At 34.0% G+C, this 19,547-nt stretch overlaps 1 protein-coding gene across 1 annotated transcript; it reads right to left on the reverse strand.

Annotated features, from left to right (window-relative positions):
* Positions 1 to 8,552: 8,552 nt before the first annotated feature.
* Positions 8,553 to 17,752, reverse strand: LOC104892571 (protein root UVB sensitive 3). Its single transcript, XM_010678538.4, has 15 exons — positions 17,435 to 17,752; positions 17,271 to 17,328; positions 17,134 to 17,193; positions 16,450 to 16,488; positions 16,287 to 16,349; positions 16,134 to 16,190; positions 15,608 to 15,671; positions 13,125 to 13,208; positions 12,638 to 12,720; positions 12,431 to 12,560; positions 12,096 to 12,188; positions 11,027 to 11,165; positions 10,363 to 10,403; positions 10,068 to 10,255; positions 8,553 to 9,065 (listed from the first exon to the last, which is right to left on the reverse strand). Exons 1-15 carry the CDS (start codon positions 17,551 to 17,553, stop codon positions 8,967 to 8,969), a joined length of 1,317 nt encoding a protein of 438 aa, XP_010676840.1. The 5' UTR covers positions 17,554 to 17,752; the 3' UTR covers positions 8,553 to 8,966.
* Positions 17,753 to 19,547: the final 1,795 nt, after the last annotated feature.

The following is a 19,547-nucleotide window of genomic DNA, read 5'->3' on the forward strand; positions in this document are numbered from 1 at the left end:
TTATAATTTGTATTCACACTTAGCTTATTTTGAAATGTAATCCGAAATTAGTAGTTTCGTTGTCATGAATTTGAGATATCATATTTTATATATTTCTTATTTTTGCGTCAATCTTATGTTCTTAACAGTGGCTTTTAATTTTCTATTATTTAATAACAACAAAATAACTTAATATAATAATACAATGACATTTATAATGGTAACAAAAGATTAATAATAATTACCAATATTAATAATTAATAAGTACACAACAACAACAATAATAATTCTTTTGAACAAATGTACTAGTAAATAATAATACCCCTTTGTATTTTTTTATCTTTGTCACTTAGAATCTTGACACATTCACAATTAGAGATAATCTTTTAGATTTTTCTTAATATATAAGAAAAAATATAGTCATGTGGGGTCTTGTTTGATTCGTCTCAATGAGTACTTTATTAATATTCAATTATTATAATTTTTATTAATATGTAGTGAAAGATATTTAATAATAATAAATTTTTAAATATAAGCATGATATGATCTGAACTGATCTGATCTGATCTGATCTGATCTGATCTGGTCTGATCTGATCTGATCTGGTAATCTGATCTGATCTGTCTGATTTGATTTGATCTGAACTTATTTTTTCTGATCTGATCTGATCTGAACTTATTTTTTCTGATCTGATCTGATCTGATCTGATTAGATCTGAAATAAGCAAAAATAAGGTGAACTGAACATAGCCTAAGTACTCCGGTACTTACACCTTAGTACATCCTCTAACATTCTTCCTCCATTCTCTCTTTGGATGTGGGCCTGGTTTATTAATTTAACGGCGTGTTTTTTTATATAAATTTACTTCAGTCAAATTATTAAATTTGATTCCACTTGATCAATCTTGATTTTACATATGTTTAAATCTTAGGGTTTGTTCTCCCCAACTTATTTTCAGTTCAGTTCAGTTCAGATAAGTTCAGCTCTTGACAATACTTTTACTCTCACATATCACTATTCAGTTCAATTCAATTGTTTTATGCCGAAGAGAACAGGCATTTATTGAACGTAGTAGTTAGGATTAGACTAGACTTGATCACGGTTAAAAGTTATTTATAAATATATTAGCAAATCTTTTTTATTATATGTTATTGGAGATGTACTAGACAAACTTAATCATAAAATTAGGAATTTTGTACGACTTAGTACATGATCATATGAGTTCTTGTTTATTTCATCTTAATAAGTAAATTAAGAATATCAAATTTCTAAAACTTTTACTAATATGTAATTAAAGATATTAATGAATGATATAAAACATGTGTTGGTAAAAAAAAAAATAGGAAAAACAAAAAGAAATTGATGAAGTGTATGCTTCATACATGATTTGCCAAGATTATGTAATAAGAATTACAAATATTGAATTATAAAGATTTTTAAGATTTTACCTTAATTATAGTTTAACTAAATTGGGAAAAGTGTGAATAAAAGATATATTAAGATTTATATATTAACAATTTATTCAAAACAACAAGTTCAAGGTAAACCTTCACAAAAAAAGTTTGTTTAGAAAAATGAACTTTGAGCACTTATAAGTGAAAGATGGAGGCCGCATGCTTAAAGGTGACAGTTGTTTATATAAAAGTTGAGCTTTACATTCTTTAAAGGGTTAATTGGCTAGAATAGCACAACCTTTGGCTCAAGTGCAAGGAACAACACAACCTTAAGCGGGTGCAAAGCGTAGCACCAACTTAAATACGTGGTGCAGAAAATAGCATAAATGGCACCGAAGCACGGAGATTCCACCAGAGCTAGGGAATCTCCGTTTAAGGTTATGTTGTTCCTTGTACTTGAGCTAAAGGTTGTACTGTTCTAGCCAACTTTCAACTTCAATCTCAAAAAAAAATTGATCTCCTCTTTACTCTTCTTCGTTGATGTGCTACTTCCTCATTTTGCGATTTCCTTCCCTGTTAGACGCACCAAAGATCTTCACATCATCAACAAATTGCATCAGCGCCAATATCGAAATCAAATCGCTGGATTTACTTCTATCATCATCAATAATTGACGTGCAACAATTGTGGAGGATGAATTCAGTTTCTCGTAGCTCAATAATTACTGTTGATTCACCAAAGACAACTTCACGTGTTGTTTGTAAAAAGGTTGGTTTGATGAGCGCCTGCTTCGAGGTCGCCCATGGTCGCTCAAACTTTCTGGAACTCTTCTGTTTTGTGGTGAATTAGTACGGAGCGTCTGCTCTTGTGGTATGGGAGTAATGCGAGGCTGTGGTGGAGATGGTGTTTGGTGTGGTAGTGTTGGAGTGGATCGGAGGTGGTGTTTGGTGTGCTGAAGGAAGATGATGGTGTTGAGGGCGGTGGTGGCGCTACAGTGTTGTGGGCTAGGGAAGAGGGTGGTGGTGATGTAGTGTGGTGTAGGGTAGATTTAGTGTGGTGGAGGTTAAGGAATGGTGTGTTTATTAAAATAAGGGTTGTGTTGTTCCTTGCACTTGAGCCAAAGGTTGTATTGTTCCTTTCCAATTAACCCTCAAAATAATGGAGATTCCCTAGCTCCGGTGGAATCTTCGTGCTCCGGTGCATTTATGCTATTTTCTGCACCACGTGTTTAAGTTGGTGCTATGCTTTGCACCCGTTTAAAGTTGTGTTATTCCTTGTACTTGAGTCCAAAGTTGTGCTGTTCTAGCCAATTAACCCTTCTTTAAAATGAATTGTCATGACAAAAAAGTGACACATAAGTCACATAAAAACATAAAAGTGAACTCGAATTGTTATACTCGTTTTTTTACTTGCAACACTTTCCGAAAAGGAAAACAATTAATTACTTGCAACACTTTCTAATTTTGCTTTTCCTTTCTCTCTATCTCTCTCCAATCACATGGGGCCCTCTCTTTTTTTTTTTCCTTTCTACATCTCTCCTACCTAGATTTTGCATTGAAGTTGATTAAAAAAAAAGTATTGCAAGAAAAAAAAAAAAAAAACAGAGGAAGTAAATGAAGAGTAAGAAATGAAAACAACAAAGGATGAAGTCACTCAGGATAAACAAGGGTCAGTTGATTCACATCTAAATCAATTGCTCTTCTATTATCGATAATATTTTATCAATGGAATATTCGTAAATTAGTTAGTAATCCTTACTATTATAAAGGGATATTAATCCCCAAGACATACCTTTATAGCACTTTGGATCCATATGGACAAAGTGTCATTCGTTTGTTTGCATTTCTGCATCAACAATATGTATCATCCAAATTTATGATTTGCAGCCATGAGAGTAGGCTACATTTTGCTTTGATTATATAGGAATTAGGAAGTGTTACATTACTTTCGATGAAATCTGTAAGTCAATATATGAATTTATTGGGATGCAAACTATATTTGTGGTAACTTAGGACCCCAACAGCAACGAATAATGATAATAATAATCAGTATAAAATGCACAGTGCTGAAAAGAATTTTTTTGCCAATGCATAAAAGATTGTTGAGTTCGGTCTTCGTTGTTTCGTTATGCCATAGATAGAATGCACTTAGACTTGCCGTTAGTCATTTTTTTTTTTCTTAAAAGAAAGTTAATTTTGACAAAGCAAAAGAAGAGTAATCGGTTGATGCTTGAATATCGAGTGCTAAAGTAAGGGGTTGAGGATTTAAGATCTTTTACAAATGTTTTTTCCAAGAGTTTACGAAGGAATGATATGTACTTCATAATATGGCATCATATTTAGAGCTGTCAGTTTGGTTAATGAACTGCTGGTTGAACTAAAATAACTGAAATTTAAACTGAATTAAACTGAACTGAGAGTAACTGGAACTGAAATCAACTGAAAAATGTTGAACTGAAATGTAAATAATAATACAAAACTGAACTGCAACTGAACTGAAACAAACTGTAACTGAAAATAACTGTGAAAAACTGAAAAGTTGATCGATCAACTGAACTGAATATTTAACTGAATTAACTGAACTGATTCGAACTGAAACTGTAACTGAACTAAACTGAAACTGATTTAAACTGAAACTGTTTTAAACTATTTTTTAACTGTACCCAACTGAATTTAGATATTACCCAAATTCATGATAGTCTCCAATTTACAAAATTTTGTCATGATAATTTTGTAAGAGTACTCTGACAAGTAAATTTATCATGATATTTTTATTATTAATATATAAATTTATGACAATATAACTTTATTTCGTGGTACATTGATATTTTCAAATCCATCAAACTTTTACAAATATGAGATATAACTTTATTTCGGAGATAAGTTTATTTATTTCAATTATAATGTTGTTTCTTTCATAACCTTTTCTTTAATTCGATAAGATCTTCCTAAGAACAAGAGATATTACACATTTATATGAAGACGATTTCTATCTACTACCTCGTAACAAAACCATAAGTGTATGCTATCAACCGTCCCTCTCAACCTCAATAACTTGACACGTATTTATAGGTGCATTGTGATTGCTTAAGTTCTTCTCATACTATAATATTTTAAAACTTTGAACATAACGTAATGAATAACGTTAATTTTTTGTTTAATAATTATTTAGTTAAGTAAGTTCAGTTTTGAATTATTTTGAGCTTCTAAATAAACCAACTATTAATAAGTTACATGGTAGGAAATAAGATTAATAAAATTAACAACAAGAAGTGATAAACTAGTGTAAAGTTTGCAAAAAAAAAACAAAGAGAATGAAAAGTATTTTCCCGCCTAAAACCACGGCAGCCCCCTTTCCCCTGTTTTCTTCTTTCATCTCCTCTCTTCTTGGAGATTTCTCTGAACCATTGATGCCCAAAGACACCTTGCTGCTCAAGGACCCAACCTACCACTCATCTCCTCTTCTTCTGTGACCCAACCCAACTGCCGAGCACTTTCGGCGCACCATCGGTGCACCTATCGCCGCCTGCCTTCGACCACCGCCGGTAATCGACCACCACAACCTGTCGCGCTGCTTCCTTTGTCCTCAATCTCTCGTGCACTTTGTCTCGTTGCTGCCCAAAGCTTGGTTTTTGTTGATTATAGATTATAGAGCAAAAAATGACCAAAGTAATTACTGATTATTATATAATATAGAGCAAAACAAGGACAAAAAAAATCAAACTAAACAAGCAAAAATTCCTAGAAATCGAACCTACCTACACTCTCTTATGGAAAACTAACTTTTCTTCTCTTAAACAGATACAAATGATTTATTTTACCAAAAGTGGGACAAACAAAAATGAGAAATAATAAAATCTTGAATCAAACCACTCAAATTAGATCCCAAAATCAAAGAAAAACAACCAAGATTCCGGCGAGTAGGAGAAAGAGAGAGCAGCGACATAAGGAGGCGTGCTAGCGATGAAGGTCAGCGTCGTGGTGGTCGGATTTCGGTGGAGTGAGCCGGAAACGAAGATGGAGGGAGGAGCAACGAGAGAAAGAGGGAAAGAGGGGGAGTTTTAGTAGGGTTTTGGGTGAGAGATGGGTTTGAAGGAGATAGATGGTGAAGAACTTGAGAGATTAAATGACGATCTAATGGCTCAGCTTGTTTTATGGTTTGTATCCAATGGATAATATCTATGATCCATGTGCTTTGTTTTGTTTTTTTGTGTGCCTTTGATTGTGATGATATAACGGTTTGGATTTTGCACATTAGTTGGTTTTGGATTTTGCCTTAAGAAGACAAACTATCCTAGTATATTATTATTATTATTATTATTATTATTATTATTATTATTATTATTATTATTATCTCTATTATATAATATTAAGACCATTACTACTATTATTATCATTACTACTTTTTATTATTATTATTACTAATACTATTATAATTATCTTTATTAATATCACTTATATTGTTGCATACTATTGTTATAAATCAAATTAATACATTTGATCTATTATAATAACAACTATTTTCAATTCAACTGTAATTTTAAATTCTAAAGTTAAGTTACCTTTATGACAATTAACTTAATTTTTTGTTTAGTTAGTTTATTATATTAACCTACATTTGATGGTTGATCTGATCTAATAATATTTTCTTTCAATTCAAGTAGATGTTTTGAGTTTCGGATTGAATATAACTTAAAGACTATTAGCTTCTTAAATGACATATTGTTATTTTACAACAGTCTTTCGAGTTTCGTTCATACATTTGTTTAATCCAAAAATAACTTCTTTCAATTCAAGTAGATGTTCAAAGTTTTGAAATGATTATTGATTTATGATGATTACTTTAAATGGAGTATTGTTATCTCGAATAAGTTTATTACTAACATTGATACATTGATCTTATGCGAATTACGACTTACTTCAGTTCAATAAGATTTTTTTTAATTTCGAAATACACTTCACATAAAGACAAATAAATTAAATTGAGTATTTTTATCTTGAACCAGCTTATCTGCTTACATTAATACATTTATCTTATCTAAAGAAGAAATTGTTTCGGTTCAATTAGATGTTTATTATTTTGAAATGAAATCCACGTTGAGAAAATGAACTAAATGGTGTTTTGGATTCTTCAATTACCTTATCGACTTACATCGATATATTAATCTTACGTAATAATTACTCAGCTATATAATAATTTAATTGTATTCACTTAAATGTATAAGTTATAACAAGTCAATAATAGACTTTATAGTATACTACATATACAAATTTTCGCTCATATCAGGATCTTGCTAATAAGCAATAAGGTTTAATACGATATAGTACGAATAATTAACTACTTGTTTCAATTCAATTAGATGGTTTGAGTTTTGAAATGAATTAAACTTAAAGATGATTACCTTAAGTAAAGTATTGTTATTATCTTGAATTAAACTTAGGATACTGTTAAAGTGGATGTTACGAGGTTCAATATGAATTTAACTTAGAGACGGTTAACTTAAATGGAGTATTGTTATATTAAACCAATCTAATGAGTTACATTGTTCTACATTTGTTGCAACTGAACTAGATTATTTCGGTTCCAAAATGATTTCAACTTAAAGATGATTAACTTAAGTAGAGCATTGTTATTATCTTGAATTAAACTTAGGGTACTGTTAAAGTAGATGTTTTGAGTTTCAATATGAATTTAACTTAGAGACGATTAACTTAAATGGAGTATTGTTATATTGAACCAATCTACTAGTTCCATTGTTCTACATTTGTTGCAACTCAATTAGATGCTTTCAGTTCCGAAATGAATTCAACTTAAAAAGATGATTAACTTAAGTAGAGTACTATTATTATCTTGAACTAGTTTATCGACTTACATTGATACACTCATTCAAATAACAACATTTTTCAATTTAAGTAAACATTTTGAGTTTCAATTACTTTATCGACTTACGTTGATACATTCATCTAATCTAATATCAATTGTAATTTTTTTTTAGTTTGGCTAAGATATGTGAGTTTCAAATTGAATATAACTTGTTAACGATTAACTTAAATGGAGTATTGTTATCTTGATTTCACTTATCGATTCACATATAGATACCTTGAGCTAATCCATAATCAACTTATTTTACGTCGATTATAGATATATTAATCCATTGAACTAATACACTAAGAGTAAGACATTAACATTAATATGTCTTATTCCAAATCATATATATTAAGTAATAAAGTACACTTTAACCGATGTCACTTTCATTCACGTTTCTATGAAGTACAACTGTTTTTTTGAGGCGATTGTGGAAGTGCCGACAACACTTATTTGTTGCATTAATTTTTAGCCGGACCCGAAAAACACCTGGCCAAAACCGACATGAAGCACAATTTTTCCCGAACAAATACAAGAGTGTGATTAACTTCTACCCGAACCGATGCGATTATCGTTGAAGTTATGTGGTTTTCGTCAATAACTGAAATAAACCGAAACGAAACTGAAAATAACTGCAATAAATTTTAACTGCTATGGATTCAACCGTTGGTTGGTTTAACTGTTTGGTTAAAACTGATTTAAACTGCAACTGAACTGAACTGAAAATGAAAAGGAAAAAAACTGAATTAAACTGAACTGAAAAGTTTGTTAACTGAACTGAACTAAACTGTTAATTATTTCAACTGATACAAACTAAACTGATATCAACTGAACTGTTTGGTTATAACCATAACTGAACTGTTGAACTGAATTGACACCTCTAATCATATTAGCTTAACACTTGAGAGGAGGTGACACATGACGGAATATAATTCTTACCTATGCTTTTTAATAGTACGAGTACGTAGGTTGTATAAATATCCCGAATATTTTCCTTATATTTTCCTCCGCTTGCTTCACTATTATCCTTCTCTTGCTTAGATAGAATATTATTCCACTCGTATATTGTATGATGTTTGCTACACACTTGGGTCTCTCCTTTCTAAGGTTAGCAAGTAAATTCACACATTTGAGAGAAAATTATAGGTTTTTCTTCTGCTTGTAGATTTACTACTGGTCATTCTTTGTTGATTTTCAGTATAAGCATACAAGCACTTTGAAATTTTTGTGATGACAAATAACTTTCCATCTCAGGTATGATGTTGTTTCCCGTGAGCTTCAAGAACACAAACGACGACATCACTGCTAATAATATACATTTGTGTTAAAACACATGTATATTTAAGATATTCACCTTCTTCCTAGACATTTAACATGTTGATCATAAATTTGAATGCTCGAGGGCAGGGGTTGAGGGATTGGTAGGAGGAACTAGGAAGAAACATATCAAGACCTCCGACCCCTGTTTTCGCTTGCTCCTCATTTGTGCTGTGTGCAAAATGAATACAATCTCACTTGCAAAGAGCAAATGGAAAAATGGGGTGCACCCTAACATACTAGAGATTAACCTTGAAACATTAGACAAACCTTTAATGTATAAAAGGAAAAGGTACAATAGTAGGTGAAACAGCGGTAGAACCATGGCCGAGCAGATCTGGAAAAAGATGATACTTCTCTAGAAAATAATGATTCTTCTCTCCGAAAGACTATCACGAGGTTTGCAGGTTGCTAGTCGAACTTTTCATCAGGCGACCCTATGAACCAACTGGCCCTCCATACAACAGAATGTGATAGTAGTCTTTCTGTCTTCCAACCTGATGACTTAAGCTGCCATATTATCAGCATGCTAAACATGTCAGTCGAACATGCATGAATAGAGAACTTAAAAGCAAAAAAAGAACGATATTTAAGCAAAACAGGTATCAAGAGAAAGTTATGCTCCTTTTGGTTGGGCAGAAAAGTGACCTATTATCATTGCTTATGTTATTTGATAATTTAAACTTCAGATCATAAAGGTTGGAACACCTTTTTCAGTAAACTCTCAAGAGGAGAAAATTTTCCATTTTGGTAGAGCGATGGATTTTCCATATTTCCCTCACTATACACCTCACTCTAGTTCCCAACTTAAGTCTAGAAAATATAGCATGCCCTTAGAGCACACACCGTTACACAGTACCACGCGCATTTTCAACATTGATGACTTGCTCCAGCATAGTGGTTTCTAGCTCCATGCAAGATCCCTTAGTCACTACTCACTAATATTTAGGATCGAATTATCTTGCACACTTCTTTGCCTTCTATTTCTTCTTTTTTGGTTTTTTGTTGCCTTTTTATTTCAAGAGCAACTTTCAGAACTTTATGGGATAAATTCCATCGATGTAGGACATCCTATAGGAACCTTCTGACTGCATCCATAGACTCCTAAGATTATGCTTCCATTTTTGTCGACTGTCGTCTATGAACACTACCATTAATATATAAGTACATGCATCTCGAATTAGGTAATAGTAAGCATTGATGGCAGTCATGGCACTAACACGGTAACACCATCTTAAACAGATTAATTGAAAACATGGCATGCACATCGAAGCAGAGTAGTACCATCTAATGATATATCAAATAACAGGGACTCCTATTTTTAAAGTTTGAACACAATCTTATACTCCATATGATCCCCACCGAACGAAGTGGGGTGCCAAAAATCAAAGGTCTTAAAGAAAAAAAACCTGAATCACCATTCCATTCTGAAAGTGATGGCCCAAAGGAAATTTAAGCGCCACTCTAGAAAGTGATGCAAGTACTTTAGATAAGAGAAAATAAGCTGGTTACCTTCTTGATAAAATTCTCATAATATTTGTCCATCCATGAACAACTTTCAACATGCCTGGATGTACTTTTAACTGAAAGATTTGCCATTACAAGCGCATGTACGTAGGACTGCACGATATCCACTGGTGCCGAGTCTCTATGCATAATGATACTGATCATCCCCTTTTCCTCCAACAGTATATACTTTGCTAGAAAAGTTACAGAAGAAAAAGGGAGGCGGGGGAGGGGGTTAGCCATAGGTATCCACAACAAAATACTTATCAGAAATAATGAAATAATAGATTATATAACTAACCTTTCTTATAATGAGATCCTGCACAGCAGAAGAGGTCTTTCCTGTTGGTCAAGAGACATAAGTATTCAGACTAACTGATAATTTCATGCAACAAGATCTATATTAAGAACAAAAATCAAAATGCACCATAGAATTAATCTGAAACTATAATGAACCAGAACTTTCAGTTAATTTCAAGATGGTGAACATCATGACTGCAGCAAAAAACTTGACCAAGATAGTCTACCACATAGCAACATAACATATCCCTCTCGTTTTTCATTCCAAGTGGCATTCTTTTATATGGAGCAGTATCTACATAAGAAGGTGTGGTCTTTATCAATATAGATATCCTATTTTGTCCATGAGTATATCCTCCTCTAACTTTGATAATTTGGGGAAAGAAGTCCACTTCTACCATCTAAGGAAAGAAATCCTATTTTCAACATATGTTTATACAACTACTCTAAACATGTGCGCCATTTCCTTTGGGTACAGCTACTAAAAACAGAGGAAGTACTAATTAAGGAATATTGACGTTCTTAAGACAGATTGACTAGAAATAATGGCATTTCTCTCTAAATGGAGAGAGTAATAGAATAAAAACACAACATATTAGAAGTTCGTAATGAAGGATTTGCTACACCTACCTAGCAAGTTATAAGCTATAAGAAAGTAAGCTTACATTTCTGCATAATTGAGAGAAGAGACCTTCACGCCTAAGCGTATGTGACTATGCAAAAATTTGAACTTCTTAGACCTCCATGGATTCAACCACAAGGGTAAAACATGCTCCTCCATTGAGACCCTTTCAGCAGAAAGCACTACAAGAAACATGCAATAAATCAAGAGAAGTTCAGAAAGCTAGGGAGAGAGACTACACAAATGTGTAAGTGCAAGATAAGAGATTGATGCAAAATTCTAGGTTTAAGGCCCCTCTAGATTGTAATTTTGATAACAGTTCCGGAAGTATACAAACTTATGAATTTCAATTACTACCATCTCTAATTATTCCATGCAACAATGGCTTTCTTCAAAATAAAAGAGCAGAAAAGGCTGTGCGAGAGGATGAACTGAAGAGGTGGATGGTTTCCGAAGGTTTACATTCTATGTTACCAAAAGATGTGAATATTTGAGACTTGACAAATATATCAATACTAATTCAAAGGAAAAAAAAATTCTGTGTTGGACGAACTAGAATAAAGATCAAATAAGCTAAAACAAAAACACACTCCAGTTTCCCTGACCTTTAAAGTTTATCAACGAACATCAGAGTTGTCATGCATATGTTAAAGCAGCACATTCTTGGTGTCAGCGAAGAGACCTAGACTAAACCCACGGCAGTGCCTTCAGCTACTACCAAGCAATCTGATAACTAATGAGGTAAAAAAAAGAAAAGATTTTGTGGCAGGTTTTTTTTGACATTAGGTAGGTATAGTGGTTGGAGAAGAATGATAGGGTTTCCATGCTCAGTTGTCTTCTACGGTTACTTTGTAGGAACGAGTGGCATATCTAGCTTCTCTTTGGGCTCACGCTCATAGGGCATTCAACAAAGTTCGTCTTTTTTATATATTGCAAGGCTGGAGTTCTATTTTTTTTTTCTTCTGACTTGATTTATGACAGATTTCTGGTATCCCTACTTTGTATCCTTTATTTATTTTGCTGTTGAATGACATACAAAAATAGGAATAAATGTTACTTTACACTGCACATGTCATATGAGCAGCATAGTAGGAAGAGACGTGCTGATTTACCTTGACCAGTCTCCATAAAATGCTGTAGCAGAAGAGAGCTCCTTGCCCCATTTAATGTATTCAACGAAAGACAACGTACAGCCTTATAGTTCGCTACATTGGAGAAATGGAAAAGACATTCAGGAGAGTACTTCCATAAATTACAATATCGGCAGTCAAGTTAAAGTACTCCCAGTTCAACAAGAAAGGTGATATTCACCAATCAACAATGTGTAGAACAATTAAACCAACCTCATTTAGGGATATTAAATTCAAAAATAAGGGGTGTAGAACATAACAAGTAAAAATGGAGTTCAGATTCCCGAAACTATAGCTATTAGAAAGTTGGAACTCACCATACATATGAAATATAGTCAAAGACAAGAAGCAGAACCAAATTGACAGAGAGTATCCTCTAGTAACATGAGCAAGAAACATTCCCAAAGCCATTCCAGCCATTGTCGCCATTGTCTCTTGACTTCCTTCCTAATATACAACATCAGCTACTCGTTTGAAAATTATGACACAACGAAAAGGTTAGAGTAGAGATGCTATGCTGGTACCTTTGCGGATATATCAGCTGCATTATCTTGGAGCGCAAAATGCTGGGTCAAAGCAGCTCTAGTAGCTCCACTAGCAACACCAGCTTGTTATGAGGATTTGGAGAGATATATGTCAACTAATAGAGGACAATGATTTTATTTATAATTTAACAGGGATAGAAGCATGCACATTAACATACACATAGAAAACTGTGCAAAAGTCACAAGCATGACCTCTTTAAGAATTGTGAATGGGTTCCACCACATACGAATTTTACATAATAGTACATTAATGGGGAAGGGGTGTTGATGGTACGACTGGGACCCAAAAGATGAAAGACCAAGTGTAAAGCAAACTATTAAACAATATACTAGCTTACATTACGTCTCTCTCTCTCTCTCTACCTCTCTCTGGTAAACAAGTAGATTAAAGCTTTTATGACCTTTTGGAATTTCCAGATCTAACAGCTTGTATGATACAGATGGAACAAACAGTAAGAGAGCTTACTAAATGATCGTGACAGACTTCCCAAGCATAGAATGAATACGAATGCTGAGGGAAATAAGGGGGACAGAAGATCCATCAGCATTCCTGCAACAAAAGAGTCGAACAAATCCATAACCAATAAGACATAATCATCTACTGTAAGTACTGTAAGTGACTAAGGACCATGTTAGATCTCATGACTGTATCCCTAATTTGATATCAGACATAAACTCATCAAATTTCTAATTGCAAGCATTAATCAGAAGATAGAAACGACATGCCCAAGATTAACTTTGACAAGAAAATACTGGAGTTCATCTACAGTTTAGAGTGATATGTGGGCTGCCTACTTTTCTAGTTCACCACCAGTATCCCATGAGCCATTTGAAAATATTTTATGGATTATTAAATCCGCATTTTAAAGTTTTCAAGAGTTAAAAGAATTAGATTTCTCGATCCTGTTGCTACCGCCAGCTCATTTTCCTTTCAGGTAAACGTAAAAAAGAGCTGGCCCGTCAAAAGTTAGGTTCCTTTGCAAGATTGGTCCTTAACAGCCGACCCTTAGTTCTGACAATTTAATTACCTATGTCTGGAAAGCATACTTGACAGGAGATAGACACAGGCGGTAGAGAGGTCCCCCACTTCGAGCGGTTTCCTCCGATCTGTAAGAAAAAGTACACCCTCCTCTGTCTAATTCTGTTCGGCGCATTTTAAAGTTTTCGAGAGTTAAAAGAATTGGATTTCTCGATCCTGTTGCTACTGCCTTCCTTGACTAATAATAAGAAGCTTTGTTCTCTCTTTTCCTTGTGACCCTCTCGAGTTTCCGACAGTTTCCTAGATTGAAGTAGCCTTAACATGCTATACTGCTCACGACGTTGGCGACTCGAACCCAATATTCTTCCGCGACCCCTCTACGAATAACAATACAACTTTTCTATTTTCTACAAGACAAGCTTTGCCGCATCGGGCTTATTCCTTTGTATTTGATTAGCAGCAATGAGATAGGTTGAAGATAAGAGTTACCACGCTAGTGGAGACTAATTCCTTCCGGCTAATGAAGATACTACTTCAGTCTGCCCATTCATTCCCAACAGGAGTCGGTCCTTGGCTATTCAGTTCCAAGTCAATTCAATTCAGTTATTTCTTTCCCAGCCCCTTTCTCGTACTCAAAAAGGCAGAGAAAGAGGTGACTTTTGGTTACCTGGTTCATCAAAATCTTACTTAATTTTTTAACTTCTAACTGTAATTTAATGCTCTAACTTCCTATTAAAATGCAATGCAGCAGAGTCCCCAAATAGGAGTAGCTAGTTTGCAAGAGAGTTGTGAGTTTGTGACCTCCTATAAGCTCGAGACCCCTTCCGAGATGATTAAAGAATGTAGGTCTGGTATCTTTAATTCGCAGTAGGTGTGAAGCAACTTCACGATTAAAATAATATACAGCATAATTGGGTTAAAAACAATTTATAGATTAAAGATAACATAAACAATATATGCTCAATAGAAGGTACAATTAAAATATATTACTTATTGAGTGGGTGTTGTTAATGTTCAAGTCCATTTACAGTTGTGTCAATCTTGGGTGAAGTCAATCTTAAGTCAAGTTAGTATCAGATCAGGTGAATTTCAGGTCAGTTTGGGTCATTTGGGTTTTGGGTTACCTTCGCGTTTCCACTTCCTGGTCCAATTCAGGTCTCGATTCTAGTCATCTTCGCCAAGTTTATATACAAGGTCATATTATTTACAAAGACACAAAGTTGATTAAACTTGCTAAAGTGATTTTACACAATTCTATAGAAGTCAGGGGACTGCTCTTTCATGAATTTTGACCCTTTTGGCCTAACAAATGGGTAATGCTAACACAGTAACACTAACCAAAAGGCCTAAATGGGAGTGAATATGGATACTAACTAACTTACAAAAAGGCATGCTAAGAATAAAGGAGGGTACATAAAGCAACAATAAACAAGCAACTCTTCCAGAAGATCACTGAAATAAAAAGATCGAATCCCAAAAAATGCATAAATATCAGTATTAAAAAACAAACCCATGATTACTTTTTAGAGGACATGGGCATCTACGACCAATTCAAATCTACAGAGTATTTCACTATGGCACTGAGGAGGACGAGAACAAGTTACTAGATGTGCCCTATGATTCACTTTCCAATATACAGTAGACGATCATCTTGGTATCTTACTATTACCCAATGACCTGAATGATGAAATTACTAGCTTAGGTTCATTAAAACAGCTCTATTACATATCAAAATAGTTTCAATCTCATAACACATTTGTTGCCATGTAATATCGCATTGGCCCACTACCAAGGAGAACCATCGCTCTCTTCGATTCTCTTAGAAACAGGCTTAACGCAGAAGCAAGGAATCTTCCAGCAACGTTGGGAGCGCAATTCTGAACTTAATAACTATTCACTTACTTTTTGGACAACACAAGCTAGAGGGTCAAACAAAGTTAAATGCAAAAAGAAGAGGATGAGAATAATACCAAGATCATTCATTAGATCTGCAACCAAACGCCACATTTTTGCATTGCTATCCAAATTTGATCCCTAACAAGACACAAGTGATATTGCCATCATAGACTAATTAAGAGCCTAGTATTGATTCAGCTCATAGTTCTTTTCTTAGTTTCCAAATTCATAAAAGAATGATCATGAATGGTAGTTATTGCCTAGATTATAAGTGCACTATAAAATAATAAGTTTAAGCATGATAGGAATTCTGCAGTGAATATCTTCTCCTATTAATGCTTTATGTCAGCACAAAAATGTTCAGTCAAAAATTAATTTGATTCTTTCTTAGTATCTCTCCTTGTTCTGCTAAACAGACTCACTATTTCTAAAAATTGTCAACTGAGCCTGGTCCTCTCTTCACATGAACAAAAACATTAATGAGCATATACAAATTGACATATCTAGTTAATACTGCACAACTTTATAGACAGGCAGATTTCAGAATTGATATATTCCTAAAATAACATGATTTCAATCAGAAAACTAGACAGAATATACCTGATAAAAAGTGAACAAGATTCCCCCAAGCATTCCAGTTAAATCCCTCAAGAACCACTACAACATTCACAAAGTTCAGAAATTAGTATAAAAGGTCTTTACTTTTTTAGTCAACTGAGGACAAACTTAATAGTATTCAATAACAAATTCAACCTGAAAAGTAGCCCCGATGACTGTAGCAGATTTCTCACCAACTCCGATAGCACTCAAAAGAGCCTGCCAATGTGTTCAAACAATCATACATCATCAAGGAGACTATATTAGAGATGACAGAAGCAGAAAACAATCACCAAACAAGCAATATCATAATCCTTACTTGAGTTGAAAGCATCATCCGTATATAAGTCGACAGGCCCTATGAACCAATCGAACATAAAAACTTCTCAATTATTACACCAAATTGGTCAATGGAAAAAGATCAAAACTTGCTACAAGTCGCAGCAACTTCATTCACCGATAGTATAAACATGATCTCAAACATATCATATAGTAAGCATAGCCAAATAGCAAAACAAATCACTAAATAGTGTATAATGTCCACCAATTAAATAAACTATCAGGCATCAATAGGGTATCATGGTGAACCCATGGCATCATCCTTCTAATCAACAAAGTTTAAATGTGAATATGGTCTCCAAATCCTCAAGTAGTGCAACGGCATTTGACATCAAAGAACGAAAAATTATATCAAACTCTAGCATGTGGCATTAAGAAAGAACTCGCACGTCAATTGATCTAACATGAGCTCTCTTAATGCACATATCAGATACTCAGACATCCACTAATTTCTAATGGGCATGGACACTTGGATACTATGATATAGACCACATTACACAAATTACATGGAAATTTGAATATAACACTTGGAGACATACCCATGTCCATTAATCGTATTTGAATTCAGGCACATAATTATTGCACCAAATCCAAAAAAAAAACCAAAATATAATTAAAAGGGTAATCAAATAGTATTAAAATAACACAATAAGATAACTTTTACCTGAAGTGAATCCCATATTTGAAAAGGTACATAATCCGGAGTTACACTACTAGGAAAACCCTGAACACAAAATTTAACCCATCAAAATTTTCCTTCATAACAATCAATGTAAGAAACATGTAAAGATAGAGAATAACCTCAGGAACAAAGGCACTCAGAAACTGTCTTCTCACCAACTTGAAACGGCTGTCAAACCTATGCAAAAAAAGAGGAAAAAGAAAAGAATTTTGAGGGAACAAACAATTTGGAAAAAAAGATCAGAACTTTGAGATCATAAGATAAAATGCAGAGAGTATGATACCTTTGAATTGAAATTGAAGGGGTGGAGGAAATAGTGGCAGTTTTTGAGAGTTTAGTTGAGGAAGAACTAGTCCATTCTTCCACCACTATTTGCTGAGAAATTGACTCCTCTCCGTCCATGTCAAAAACCCAGCTTCCTAAATCTCAGAAAACTGGGTTTTCGTTTGTAAGTATGTTTTTGGTTGTTAATTAGTTGGATCTTTGTTTTTCAGTGTGTTGACATTTTGAGAACAGTCATCAGTTATGCTTGTGTCCAGAACGGGAAAGACAAATCCAACTCCCGATCTGATCCGATCTGATCTGAACCGAACATAAATGTGGAATAGACCTCAAAAAATTATACGATTCAAACCGAATGACGGGTGACCTATTTGTTTGGGTCTACTACTCTACTTGTATTTCTAAAGTTCGGATATTGAGGGGTAGACTATCAAAAATTAACATTTGAGTCTTGGAAAACAATTGAGATTTAAGTTTTGGGTTTTGGGCTTGGTCTAAACAAACTTTGGAGTAATAAAGCAAGGTAAGCTTTAGGGCCAAAATTTGGTCACTTATCATCCTACTCAGCCCATAGTTTAAGCAATTGAAATAGTATGAGCTTCCTAACATAATCCTTTTGGAGAATTGAACACGAAAGAGATAAACTACGCTATATTTTTTTATTGAAAAAGATAATTGGTTCAAAGATCAACTCCTGCTAGGCTACTAGCTTGTCAGACACACCAACTTATAGGTTGGGTATAAGGCTAAATAGCCCAGAAGTAAATGCTCCAGCATATTGTTGTGTTGATGATTCGAGACTTGTGCAGTGTCATGCAATTCGGGTTAGTACCCCACTGAGCTACCACATCTCCCTCAATAAAAACTACGCTATGATCATTTAAGTTGACATAAGGTGATCTTGCTTGAATATTCTTATAATTTTCTGAAAGAATCTGGTTTGGTGTTTGATCTGAAAATATCTAATCTAGTTTAGTCTTGCAATACCGAACTTCAACCATGTTTTTACGCCATTTTATAACGAAAAATATGTTCATGTGTGGGATATTGTCGGGTTGATCTCAATATATAGTTTTGAAAATCTAATTTTTATACATTTTATTATTATGAAAATAAATAAATATTTTAGAATTTGTAAATAGAATTAAGAAGGTCTGGCTTGGTCTGTTTCGTATTTTTCTTATCTGGTTTGGTTTGATCCGACTTTCACAAGAAAAAGCAATAATTAGTTCTTAAAATAAAGTGAAAAGACACAACCTTAACACTTGAAAATATCTATGCCTTTTGCGCAAATTAGATCCTGCACCGAGGTGTAGGATGAGCATCCTGCACCGAGGTGTAGGATAAGCATCCTGCACCTTGCCCATGTGGCTGACTTTTGGCAATATTTTTGAAAGTGGGCCAGCTCTTTCTCTCTCATCACGTGAAACAATTTTTTTAATGTACAAATGCATATGGTTTGGTGTACAATAATCTACGAGTGTACATTTAGGGATTTTCAGTGATCAAAGCAATGACAATCAATGTACATTGTGATTTTATTGAATTTCGGTATGAGAATGTAATTGTACATATTGAATTTCATTAGTGAACAAACATCAAACACACCAGTGTACAAAGAATGGAAATTACTCACTTGACATATTTCGGTATGGGACTGTAATTGTACATATCGAATTTCATTACTGAACAAACATCAACACACCCAGTGTACAAAGATTGCAAATTACTCACTTGACATCAACTTCATGAATTGGGTTACTTTCAGCTGGGGATTGTCATTGTACATTTTGATTTTATTAATGAACAACCATGAAGCCAAGGATGTACAAGGAGGTTGAGTGTGGAAAAGAGAGAAGTGGTGAATTTCGGTATGAGACTGTAATTGTACATATTGAATTTCATTAGTGAACAAACATCAACACACCAGTGTACAAAGATTGCAAATTACTCACTTGACATCAGCTTCAGGAATTGGGTTACTTTCAGCTGGGGGCTGTCATTGTACATTTTGATATTGTTAATGAACAACCACGAAGCCAAGAATGTACAAGGAGGTTGAGTGTGGAAAAGAGATAAGTGGTGAACAGTATATGGGGGGACATCAAATCAGT

This window comes from Beta vulgaris, chromosome 5 (genome assembly GCF_026745355.1).
Source record: "Beta vulgaris subsp. vulgaris cultivar EL10 chromosome 5, EL10.2, whole genome shotgun sequence".
Lineage (NCBI taxonomy): Eukaryota > Viridiplantae > Streptophyta > Magnoliopsida > Caryophyllales > Amaranthaceae > Beta > Beta vulgaris.

What these genes read in the sequence shown, in the direction of transcription:
- LOC104892571 (XM_010678538.4), bottom strand. Translation starts at nt 17,553, where the DNA reads ATGGACGGAGAGGAGTCAATTTCTCAGCAAATAGTGGTGGAAGAATGG. An exon ending in AAATATGGGATTCACTTCAG is followed by an intron (nt 16,489 to 17,133) that starts GTAAAAGTTATC and finishes ATTGGTTCATAG; the next exon opens with GGCCTGTCGACTTATATACG. An exon ending in AGATCTAATGAATGATCTTG is followed by an intron (nt 13,209 to 15,607) that starts GTATTATTCTCA and finishes CTTTTGTTGCAG; the next exon opens with GAATGCTGATGGATCTTCTG.